This window comes from Chlorocebus sabaeus, chromosome 25 (assembly GCF_047675955.1).
Source record: "Chlorocebus sabaeus isolate Y175 chromosome 25, mChlSab1.0.hap1, whole genome shotgun sequence".
Lineage (NCBI taxonomy): Eukaryota > Metazoa > Chordata > Mammalia > Primates > Cercopithecidae > Chlorocebus > Chlorocebus sabaeus.
The window spans coordinates 28,968,976-28,981,685 of record NC_132928.1 but is presented as its reverse complement, the minus strand read 5'-3'; the positions used below and the strand labels follow the sequence as shown (position 1 = coordinate 28,981,685).

The 12,710-nt window shown below is 37.9% G+C and overlaps 1 protein-coding gene across 5 annotated transcripts in view; it reads right to left on the bottom strand.

Annotated features, from left to right (window-relative positions):
- The window catches only part of KIF14 (kinesin family member 14), a 69,086-nt gene that overhangs the window by 36,485 nt on the left and 19,891 nt on the right, over nt 1-12,710 (bottom strand). For all 5 annotated transcript variants that reach the window (XM_037985764.2, XM_037985765.2, XM_073011649.1 and 2 more), the window contains 7 exons: nt 12,381-12,528; nt 12,073-12,136; nt 10,307-10,491; nt 5,733-5,835; nt 4,149-4,309; nt 1,536-1,683; nt 602-754 (listed from right to left, as the gene is read on the bottom strand). In XM_037985764.2, the coding sequence (XP_037841692.2) occupies nt 602-754; nt 1,536-1,683; nt 4,149-4,309; nt 5,733-5,835; nt 10,307-10,491; nt 12,073-12,136; nt 12,381-12,528 (962 nt within the window). The remainder of the gene's footprint in view (nt 1-601; nt 755-1,535; nt 1,684-4,148; nt 4,310-5,732; nt 5,836-10,306; nt 10,492-12,072; nt 12,137-12,380; nt 12,529-12,710) is intronic.

Below are 12,710 nucleotides of genomic sequence, written 5' to 3'. Positions count from 1 at the left end.
AATGTTGACAGTAAGGTGCCTAAAGGTATTAACATTCTGGTTTTATCCCTTAGGCTTGTGAAACTGAATAGTTGAGGTGGCCCATGAAAGATGCCTTTATCCTCAATGACATGATAAAAGCAGGCAGGTGCCTAAGCTCGTAAGACTGAGGTAAGGAATGCCCTACTGTGAGTTCTGGAAACAGGCTGCTTGCTGCTCTTTCCACAGGCAGATGTTTCATTGTGACATCAGGATGTGACCCAGTATAAGAGCTGTGCCTTTTTTCCTTCCTCAGATGTGCCCTAGTACTATTTCAGTTATTTAAATTACTTGGCATGACCAATGACCAGATAGTTGTAGATGCATAAAAAGAGAAAACTGGAGTGGAACAAGATGGAAATAAGAAGTCTGTCTCTTTCAAAATCTCTGTGTGATGTGTGAGCAGGTCTGTGAGCAGTACCAGGATTCAAGCTTTCAGGCAAGAAGTACTTTTCTCATCTACACATCTACAAACCTGGATTTGGCTCTCTTCTGTCAACATACCATAAGCAACTTATTTGGAAAAAGAAAAAAATTCAGCTTTTTCTCAGAATAGAGCAAACTGGTTACACAATAAAATTACCTGTTTTGTAGCCAAAGTCTCCATTTCTAATCGCTTTTTGTTGACATATATTTCTTGTTCAAGATGCTGCTTTGCCTTTTCTAATTCCTCAATTATGTGATTAGCCTTCTGGTTATTTATTTCCTGCATTTTTTTCCTTTGAGACTCTTCTCTCTTTAAAGAATGATAATAAAAAATAACCCAGGCAAAAAAAGTAGCAAAAAAGTACAAAAGTCCCTTTCTTTAGCCAATGTACAAGAAATTACTCACTAATAGAAAAGTTGCCCTATTAAAGCTTCTCCACTTCATTCAGGTTAACTAAAAATAAATACCACTAGTCAAACTTTTTAAGAGTATTCTCTAAAATGGGCTTCTGGGAACCCAAGATTTCCAATAAACCATGGAGACAGCCATGACTCAAGCGGCTAGAGGACAGAAGTTTTTTATTTTTCTTCTTCTTCCGATAGCCATTGTCTATTATTGCCACCAACCTGTCTCTTTTCTTTTTTTTTTTCTTTTGAGACAGGGTCTTACTCTGTCAAGGTTCACTGCAGCCTTGACTTCCCTGGGCTAGGTGATCCTCCTATCTCAGCCTCCTGAGTAGCTGGGATTACAGGCGCATGCTATCACACCCAGCTAATATTTTAAACTTTTTGGAGAGACCGATCTCCCTACATTGCCCCCGGTTGGTCTTGAACTCCTGGGCTCAAGTAATCTGCCCACCTTGGCCTCCTAAAGTACTGGGATTACAGGCACGAGCCACCATGCCCAGCTCCGACTTATTTCTTAAAGTAAAATTAAAGAGGGCCAAGACTCACTGTGGCTTTGATTCACTAATCTCTGATCTCTCCCAGTTCCCTTAAAGGGACGTAATCAACTTTATAGGCAACACATCACGTGGGGTACACTGTCGGAAAAAAAGAAATAAATAAATAAAACCAATTCTGCCTTTTACCAGTTCTGCTTCCAGTGCTTTTATTTTGCTTTCATATGCAACTTTTTGAGAAGAAAGCTCTTGCTGAGCCATTTCTTTTGCAATCTGGATTCCTTGCATCATTTCTTCCTTTGCCTTCAACTGCGCCTCTTTTATTTCTGCTTCAAGTCTACAACGTAGCAAGATGTTTACAGGATATATGTTAAGAATTCTTTATACATCGTAATAGTTCTTAATGCTACTGAAAAGTTTTCCATTGAACAAAAGTTTAAATCTTAAAACTTAATTTCTGATATTCTATCAACAGTGTTTTTAAATTTTTCACTGGCTCTACAATTGTTTACACTCAAAATTTAAACACACAGGATGAAAAATTGCTTATTTCTAACTTAGTTACTATTGCAGATGCCTGATATTTGAATAAATATATTTTTCTAATGCTTAAGGAAAATAAATTATGCAAAAATATGTCATAATAAACAGTACAGTAAAATTATAGTTAATATTATAGTAAATACAAAATAAGGTTATTTTATGTTAAACAAACTGGTTAGAGCAAAAATTATATTTCATATATCAAGTTTTTATGTTTAGGTCATAAGTTAGGAAAATATTGAAATGACTAAAAATACATGATAGAAGAGCTGGTAAGGTAGAGATTGTATCATGTATTTTAAACCATTTATAATAATTTGATGTTTTGATAAGTCAAAACATGAAATCAGCTTTGTCACTTCTCCATATATGGGAGAGAAAGCATCAATGATTACAGAAAACTAAAGACACTTTCTTCTCAATAAAATCAGTGCTTTAGTAACTACATTATATAGAAATTTCCATTCCCAATTTTACTGAAAAAAAGAATAAGAGGCCGGGCGTGGTGGCTCAAGCCTGTAATCCCAGCACTTTGGGAGGCCGAGACGGGTGGATCACGAGGTCAGGAGATCGAGACCATCCTGGCTAACACAGTGAAACCCCGTCTCTACTAAAAAATACAAAAAAATAGCCGGGCGAGGTGGCGGGCATCTGTAGTCCCAGCTACTCGGGAGGCTGAGGCAGGAGAATGGTGTGAACCCCGGAGGCGGAGCTTGCAGTGAGCTGAGATCCGGCCACTGCACTCCAGCCTGGGCGACAGAGCGAGACTCTGTCTCAGAAAAAAAAAAAAAAAAAAAAATAAGAATATCAAAAAGAAGGCTAGTGGATATCACAGCTAGGGAGAGAGGAGAATGGCTATTGTTTAACAAATACAGAGTTTTGGTGTGTAATAATAAAACATTTCTGGAGATGGCTGATGGTGATGGTTTCACAACAATGTGAAGGCACTAGGGTGGGCACAGTGACTAAGCCTGTAATCCCAGCACTTTGGGAGGCTGAGGCAGGTGGATTGCTTGAGCTCAGGAGTTCGAGACCAGCCTGGGCAACATGGTGAAACCCCATCTCTACAAAAAAATACAAAAATTATCTGGGCATGGTAGTGTGCGCCTGTAGTCTCAGCTGCTTGGGAGGCTGAGGTGGGAGGATGGCTTGAGGCCAGGAGGCGGAGGTTGCAATGAACCCAGATCATGCCAACCGTACTCCAGGCTAGACAATAAAGCCAGACTCCGTTTCAAAACAAAACAAAACAATGTGAAGGTACTTAACGCCTTTGGACTACACAATTAAAAATGGCTTACACGGTAATTTTATGCTATTTATACTGTATTCAATAAAAAAAATATTTTTAAAGAGCAAAAGCAGGTTGAGGCTTCTTAAAAGGTGACAAAGCAGTTAGTCTAGTCTGTAACTAGTTCTTGATTCCTCCTCCTTTCATCCTCTTTAGTCATCAAGCCTTGTCAATCTTATCTCCTTTATGTTTCCTTCCTACCTAACCACACTATATTTATCTTACTTTGGTAGTCTCTTGGCTGCATTTGCAGGTTTTAAGCTTGCTCTATCTCTAATACATTCTACAGATTTGAGTGCTGGTGATCTCTCTAAAAATGTGATTCTGATTATAAGTGTCTCACGTCTGCTCAAAATTCTTTAATGTTTCCCTTATCCTTTAATATAAAGTCTAAACTCCTTAGCATTTTATTTGTATATACTTTACCATTTAGCTTACAAGGATACTGCTTATGCCAGAAATCCTACAATACTGCATGAACTAAAACTGGGGCACAAGAAGAAAAGAAAAACAAAAGTACACTTTCCCAGTCTTCCTCTGGCTAAATTCTAATCGTCTATTGGGATTCTCCTCTACGGGACGTCTTCTCATCTTCTAGAAACCTTCACTGATAACTGGTCAGGGCCAGGTGTCACCCCGTGAGCTTCCACACCATACAGTTCAGGACTCTTGTCAGAGCACTGCGTCACAGCACTGTTAGAACTGTCAGCCCCTCGAGATGATGAATTCCTCCAGCACATGAGCTAAATTTCAATCCTTGTTCTTTATATCCCCAGCATTTGGTACAGTGACAGACACATAATAGATGGTCAATAAACATTTGCTGAACTAATGAATGTACCAAGAGAAAAAATTACATCACTAGAAACCAGCACCCAAAGAGTTAATTACTAGAGACTGGCACAATATGATTCACTCTGTTGTAGATCTCTCTCATACACTTACTATTTCATATCAACAGCAATACTTACTGTGATCTCTGTGCCATGAGCAACTCATTTTTTGCAAATTCAAAGTCTTTTGGACCCTCACTTATAGGTGTATCTCTTCCAGATGGCCTTTTTCCTTTCTGGACTTCTACTGGATGATTAAATCTAAAATAATGATCTCCACCAAGAATCACTCGATCACCCTAAAGCACACAAAAAAATGTACTACTTGAGATGAGTCTCAACCAAAAAATTATATGAGAAAATTCATTATGCCCAACAGTTCAATATAGTCTAGTATTAATGATAAACATAAATATCATAGCAATTAACATTTATTATTTTTTTTTTCTTTTGGCACAGAGTCTCACTATGTCTCCAGGCTAGAGTTCAGTGGCGCAATCTCAGCTCACTGCAACCTCAGCCTCACGGGTTCAAGCAATTCTACTGCCTCAGCCTCCTGAGTAGCTGGGATTACAGGTGTGCGCCACCACGCCCAGCTAATTTTTGCATTTTTAGTAGAGATGGAATTTCACCATGTTGGTTAGGCTGGTCTCAAACTCCTGACCTCATGATCCACCCACCTCAGCCTCCCAACGTTTATTACTTTGTATATACCAAACACTGCATTAAGCACATTACATATACAGTCATAAGTCTCTTAACAACAGGGATATGTTCTGAGAAGTACACTGTTAGATGATTTCATAGTTGTGTGAACATCATGGAATGTACTTACACAAACCTAGATGGTATAGCCTACTACACACCTAGGCTATATGGCATAGCCTATTGCTCTTAGGTTACAAACCGGTACAGCATGTTACTGTACTGAATACCATAGGCAACTATAACACAATGGTAAATATTTGTATATCTAAACAGAAAAAAAATACAGTAAAAATACAGTATAATAATCTTATGGGACCACTGTGATATATGTGGTCCCTCATTGCCCAAAACATCATTATGAGGTGCAAGACTGTATGTTATCTCATTTACGATTCACAACAACTCAGTGAGATACCTATAATCATCCCAATTTTAGGAATGAGGAAACTAAAGAGCACGAAGCTTGATAATAACAACAGACATTCATTGAGAGCTTACTATTTGCAGATACTATTCTAAGAACTATATACACAAATTATTATTTCAGTTAATCCTTCGCTATCCCTGAAAGGCAGGATATATAGTCACAATATGTCTGGGTTTGCCTGCAACACACTGCTGATGTTTGTTCTCTTGATGTAATTATTAATAATGATCTCAAAAGTGTCCTGACTTGGGTGATATTGTTTAATCACCTAGTTAAATAAATTGCCAAAGGTTACATAGCAAGTGGCAAAGCCAGGATTCCAACCCTGTCTGTCTAATTCTAAAGCCTAGGTCTTTATAGGACATATAATGATGCTGTTAGTAGTCAGCTCTTCAGGTACTGATTCATATAAAAATAACTTTTGTCTTTGCACAAGAAGGCAATTAATAGGAAAAAGAATTTTTGAAATGAAAAAGTACTTAATCTGCTTCAACACCTTATCTTATAGAGAAAACCAGAACTCAAAGAAATTAAATGACTTGTCCAAAGTCAAACAGTTTCTTATATTGTAGCACCCATCCACTTACATGATGTAATACTGTGAGTTCCAAAATAAGTTTTCCATTTACGTATGTCTTTGCTTCCCCAAGTGGGATAATACTCACTGTCCCACCTAAATTTGTGATAGTACTGTTAAAAAAAGAAGCACATTGTTACAATTACAGAACACACTAAAAAGTAAGAAAAAGGCAATATGGGATAATTCTGCTTGGGCTATTCCTTTGGTGTTAAGGTTCATACCAATATGTAACAATAACTTTAAATTATTTTAGTTTCCTCCAACTAGATTTTTTTTTTTTTCCAAACAGAGTCTTGCTCTGTCACCCAGGCTAGAGTATAGTGGTACAATCTCAGCTCCCTGCAACCTCCGCCTCCTGGGTTCAAGCAATTCTCCTGCCTCAGCCGCCCGAGTAGCTGGGATTACAGGCATCCACCACCACGCCCAGCTAACGTTTGCATTTTAGTAGATATGGGGTTTCGTCATGTTCATCAGGCTGGTCTTGAATTCCTGACCTCAAGTGATCCACCTGCCTCGGCCTCCCAAAGAGGTGGGATTACAGGCATGAGCCACTGCATCGAGCCTCCAATTAGATTTTTGAAGTGTGGTGAAAAAAGCCTGGCCTCTAGCAATCCAATCCACTAGTGGTGGGAACATTTTTCATTGGGTGTATTTTTATTATAACTTCTTTGAAAACAAAAACCTTCCCCAAAAAATTAAAAAAAAAAAAAAAAAAAAAAAACTCTAGCAAAAAACATTAACATACTGCCAATGATTTCTTATGAATAAAACAATTTTAAGTGTTTTTTTAATTTTCTAAGCTTCTGGTTTTACATATGAGCTTTAACAGAAAGAACAAATATTTTTCCCCTCTTGAAAACTGGGGTACTACAGAGGAAGGAAAAACATGGAGATCAAAGTCTACTTCTTAAGTCATCTAATTAACTGGATGATAAGGTGATACTGTGGAAAATCAGCTATAAGTGCTACATATTTGAGACTTTTTATTCAGATAATAGGAAAGAAACTCCAAAGTCCAATTCATCTTTGGATTAACTGGATAGAAAGAAAAAGAAAAACTGCAACAAAAGCTGAGTCCTAACCAAAGATCTTTTTAGCTGTTGATGAGGCTCCAAGATATGTGATTAGAGAATAATAGTTTAATTAAAGCATCCAGAGAAAAGTATATGGAAAAAATAGCTCATCCTTAGGCACTACATCCCTCCCACCAGTCTAGTGTCTTATCCAGGTGAAGGTTTACACAATGTGTACTTGTTCTGACCCCTTTCCTCTCCTAATTATATCTACTCTGCTCTCAAAATTCCATGGCCTACCATTCTGGACTCCCTACAATCTGGCTTCAACCACCAAACTCCCTCATCTGCCACTATTTTCCCATAAGAACCCCATTTCACACTCAATCAACCATATGAATACTCTGAATTTGCCTTAATGTCAGCTTTCCTCCTTTCTTTGAGTCATTCCTTCCGGATAGGGCATGCTCTCCCTTCTTGCAACCATTCTTGAAGGCCCAACTTACAGTCCTCTAAGAAGCTGTTCTTTAGGGTTTAAGTTAGAAGTCAATTCTTCCTTCTCTTCACTTTTAAGCAGTAAGTATGCAGCACTCATATAACACTTAACATGCATTAATAGATACTGAAGTTATTTTTTTCTCTTTCACATGACCAGCCTCAGCCATGAAGTTCTTCTATTCATTAAACCTCCAAGAGCCAGGTATGTGTCAGCAGTGAAGACAGACCTGAAACCAGCTCTCATAAAGTTCATGGTCTAGTGAATGAGATAAACTGAGGAAGGTACTAAAAATGGAAGTAGAGAGTTAGAGGCAAGCAGGAGGCTTCCAAGTTTCTTACTGGACTCTTAACTCTTTGGGAGCATTTTCTGTATCTTTGCCACAGATGTTAATAATTCTGTATTTATTTGTTAAAGAAAATAATTAATTAATAAAAGAGCAAAAGAACCTAAAGAACAAGAGGATATGCCCGACCAAATATAAAGATTCTTAGCCAGGTGCAGTGGCTCACGTCTGTAATCCCAGTACTTTGTGAGGCCAAAGCGGGTAGATCACCTGAGGTCAGGAGTTCAAGAGCAGCCTGGCCAACATGACGAAACTGTCTCTACTAAAAATACAAAAATTAGCTGGGCATGGTGGCATGCACCTGTAATCCCAGCTACTTGGGAGGCTGAAGCACGAGAATCACTTGAACCCAGGAGGCAGAGGTTACAGTGAGCCAAGATCACACCACTGCACTTCAGCCTGGGTGACACAGTGAGGCTGTGTCACCAGTGAGGCTCCATGAATCATTAAGATATAAAGATTCATTAGAGGCTGGGTGTGGTAGCTCACACCTGTAATCCCAGCACTTTGAGAGGTCGAGGCAGGCAGATCAGCTGAGGTGGGAGTTCGAGACCAGCCTGGCCAACATGGTGAAACCCCATCTCTACTGAAAATACAAAACTTAGCCAGGCATAATAGTGGATGCCTGCAATCCCAGCTACTGAGGAGGTGGAGGCAGGAGAATTGCTTGACCCCAGGAGGTGGAGGTTGCAATGAGCTGAGATGGCGCCACTACACTCCAGCCTGGGAGACAGAGCAAAACTCTGAATCAAAAAATAAATAAATAATGATTAATTACAAAGCTCAAGTAATTAAGACTATAGGGTATTAGTAGGAAGAAATAGATTCCCATATTTTTAGGAATTTTTTGTAGGAGCACTACAGATCCCAAAAGAAGCAATAAACTATTTAATATATGTTACTGGGAGAAATGGCTATTCATGTGGAAAATAAATGAATTTAGACCCCTAATTCACACCAAATAAAAAATTCCAGACATTCAATAACTTAAATGTGAAAGCAAAACTTCAAAACATCCAGAAGAAAATTTAGGAGAAATTTTTTCAATGTAGAGGTCATAGAGACCTCTTTCTTTTTTCTTTTTTTGAGATAGAGATAGAGTCTCACTCTGTCACCTACGCTGGCGTACAGCGGGGTGATCTTGGTTCACTGTAGCTTCCACCTCCCAGGTTCAAGTGATTCCCATGCTTTAGCTTCCCAGGTAGCTGAGACGACAGGTGCCCACCACCATGCCAGGCTAATTTTTGTATTTTCAGTAGAGACGAGGTTTCACCATGTTGACCAGGCTGATCTTGAACTGGTCTCAAGTGATCCGCCCGCCTTTGCCTCCCAAAGTGTTGGGATTATAGGCGTGAGCCACTGCACTTGGCCAGAACGTTCTTTCTCTGTTTTTTTTTTTTTTTTTTTTTTTTTTTTTGAGACAGAGTCTTGCTCTGTCACTCAGGCTGGAGTGCAGTGGCATGATCTCAGCACACTGCAACTTCCACCTGCTGGGTTCAAGCGATTCTTGTGCCTCAGTCTTCCAAGTAGCTGGGATTACAGGCGGGCACCACCATGCCCGGAAAACTTTTTGTATTTTTAGTAAAGATGGGGTTTCACCATGTTGCCCAGGCTGGTCTCAAAGTCCTGAGACAATCCGCCCACATGCCTGTGCTAGGATTACAGGCATGAGCCACCACGCCCAGCCAGAACATTCTTTCTTTAAGACATAAAAACTGACAACTATAAAGGAAAAGACTGATGCCAGGTACTACAATAAAATTAAGAACTTCAATCAATCAAAAGGCACCAAAGAGAGTAAAAAGATGTTACACATTAGAAAAAAAGATATTTATACCAAAAAGCTCATGAAAGATTGGTAACTCCTACAAATTATTAAGAAATAAACAAATCAGTTGAAAAATTGGCAAAAGATATGAAAAGGCAAGTCACAATAGTAAACAAAAATGGCCAATCAACACATGAAAAAATGTTCAACCTTATTATTAATCAAAGAAATGTAAAATGAATCCATAATGATATACTATTTTATGTTCATCAGATTGGCATAAATTAAAGTCTGACAGTACTAAATATTGGCAAGGATGTGGAGTAACAGGTATTCTCAAGGCCAATGAGAGTAAAAATCCATTTTGGAAAATAATTTGAAATTATCTACTAAAGTTGAACATGCACATATTCTACAACCTAGTATCTCTACTCTTAGACATACAATTTAAAAGCGCTTTCTAAACTTTATAAGAGATAAAGTCATACAATGGAATGCTTCATAGCAGTGACAATAAAACAGGACCAATATACATAAATCTTGGAAACACAATATAGAGTCAAAAAAGTTTACATATACTATCATTCCAACAATATATACAAGTATCATTCCATTCATATGAACAAAATTCACATAAAATAATATTTTTAAATTGGTCAATCCAACCAAAAATTCTGTTATGTAAGATAGATAGTTTATTTTCATGTGCATCATTATAATTCTTCAATCAACAGATCAAGTATGCCAAAACAAAAACAGAGCTTTACACTGTACTTTATATCGACAGTAACTGACCTATCATTCTTACAACACACTCAGAATGTATGTTTTTCCTGACTAAACAACGGGTTTGAAGAATTATACTGAACAATAAGTATCAATGAATATGCCATATGAAGGAAACCACATGTTATCAAGATATAGAACAGGTGCCTTTTTTTTTAAAGGATTAACATACCAATGATCATCAGCAATCAGCACACCAGATAACTGAATATCATGGCTTGAGTTTGGTTTATACTTTCCAACTGTAGTTGTTCCTTCTTTTATCATATATAGCAGCATCTCTGATAGTTGTGGATCTTCATTCAGATTAACAAGGTTTGGTAAATGATTGTCCATTTGAAATGTAATTCCTGCTTTCTGGTAGAAGTCAGAAAAAGAAGTTAATTTTAATCACAGTATGAAATTGTTAAATTCACCTAAAACAAATGGTCTATATTAAACATTAGAACAATTCTATATGAAGTCTCACTAAATTACTTGTTTGAGACAGAGTCTCGCTCTGTCACCCCGGCTGGAGTGCAGTGGCATGATCTCGGCTCACTGCAACCTCTGCCTCCTGGGTTCAAGCAATTCTGCCTCAGCATCCCATGTAGGTGGAATTACAGGCACCTACTGCCACACCCGGCTAATTTTTGTATTTTTAGTAGAGATAGGGTTTCGCCATGTTGACCAGGCTGGTCTCGAACTCCTGATCTCAGGTGATCCACCTGCCTCAGCCTCCCAAAGTGCTGGGATTACAGGCGTGAGCCATTGTGCCTGGCCCTAAAGGTTTTTTAGACTCTCTCCTCCTTCCTTAGAATCTCTCCTTTGTTATCTCCCTACCTTCTTTGTCCTTCACCATCCTCAGTCTACTCATATATCAATCTACCATCACCAAATTGGATCTATTCATACTGACTGATGGTCTTTAGAATAGATCAGTTTCTTTTGTTGTATCTTCATTGCCGTCACCTTAGGCCCCTGTCAACTCACACCAAAACTATGGAAGCAGCCTCCTGATCACCATCAATAGCTTCTGTTTTCAATCCATCTTATATCCTATGCCAGTTAATTCTCTTGAAAGGATACTCTCAAAATGTAAATCCCTGGTCACTTTCAACAGCTTCTCACTTCCTACAGGATAAAACTTAATTTCCTTGGCCTGGAAATCAAGTCCTACTAATCATAGCATATCTTTCCAATTGTATCTCCTCATGATCTCATATAAACTGCTTCCAATAAAACTGATCTACATACCCTTTCTAAAGACACCTCAAACTTTTCTACCTTTACTTTCAGAATTTTCTCTTCCGAGAATGCTCTCTTCCTTTTCTCTTCCTATTAAAATCTTATGCAAACTTCAAAGCCCATCTCAAATGCCACCTCTTCTATGAGGTTGGATTGGCCACACCACGGAATTTTCCCTCCTTCTCCTGAATTCTTATAGTACTCCCCTCCTCCAATCACTTGAAATACTTTTCATTACATTAGATTCAACCATATGAAACTGCCAGTGTTCAACCATTCTTTACCTACAAAAATGGCAATTGCTTATGGCTCAATCTAATGAAATCACATTGTATTTCAGTCTTCTATTTATGTTTTGTAAATCTCTCTCTGGATCACAAGCTCTCTGAGGGATGAAACTGTATTTAATAACCTTGGCTTCCCCTGTTCCTGGCACAGCATAGACATTTAATATATATTTGTAGAACCAAAGTAAATATAACAAGATGGTTTATTCATATTTTAACTTTCCAACTAGCTTATGGACTGGCTCTAAGCAATCAGTCTTGATCTTAACATTTCTTTATATTAATTTTCCTTGTGGTATTGCTTTGTACAGAGTCAGTATACAGTAAGTATTTGAAACATTAAATTTACATGCATTGGCATATTGGCGATATTTATTTCTTGGCATATTTATTTTCAAATCAGTTTAGAAAGTTGAACTAATACCTGTAACTCTTTCGTTTCTTGAAGTTTTCTTTTTTCAGCTTGTTCAAACTTTTCTTTCCACACTCTTTCCAAAGACAAAGAAAATAATAAGAGTTAAAAATATCCAGATATATAAGATTGAGAGTCAAGAGACAATCAGTGAAAATTAAGGAACTACCTAGTAATATTTAAAACACGATAATCTGGGAGTGGGCTGCTCTATTCATAAGGAAGGTAGGGAAAAAGACTCAGTATCCTCTTGAAGTCCCTGCAATTCCTATGATTCCAGAGCAACACACTTAGCATTTAGAGTACTGACTATATTCTACCTTTGCATTTCTGCCATGTCTCTCTCCTGTTGATGCAGTTTCATTCTTAAGGATGTTATTTCTTGCCGACAGAGCCTGTATCGTTCAGGGTCAATATTCCGATTGTTTCGCTGAGCAGCTTTTAGCTTTGCAATTTCTGCCTTCAATTCTGAAGATTTATACAAAGATGCATGAATAATAACATCTAATACATAATTTCCACAGTAAGCATAATCCTCCAATCTTCTATTTCATTTGAAGTTTTAAATACAGTATTACTAAATAAAATAGAATATTGGAGAAATCAGCTTTACTTTACTTATATAACCTATAAATCTTTACTTAGTCTTA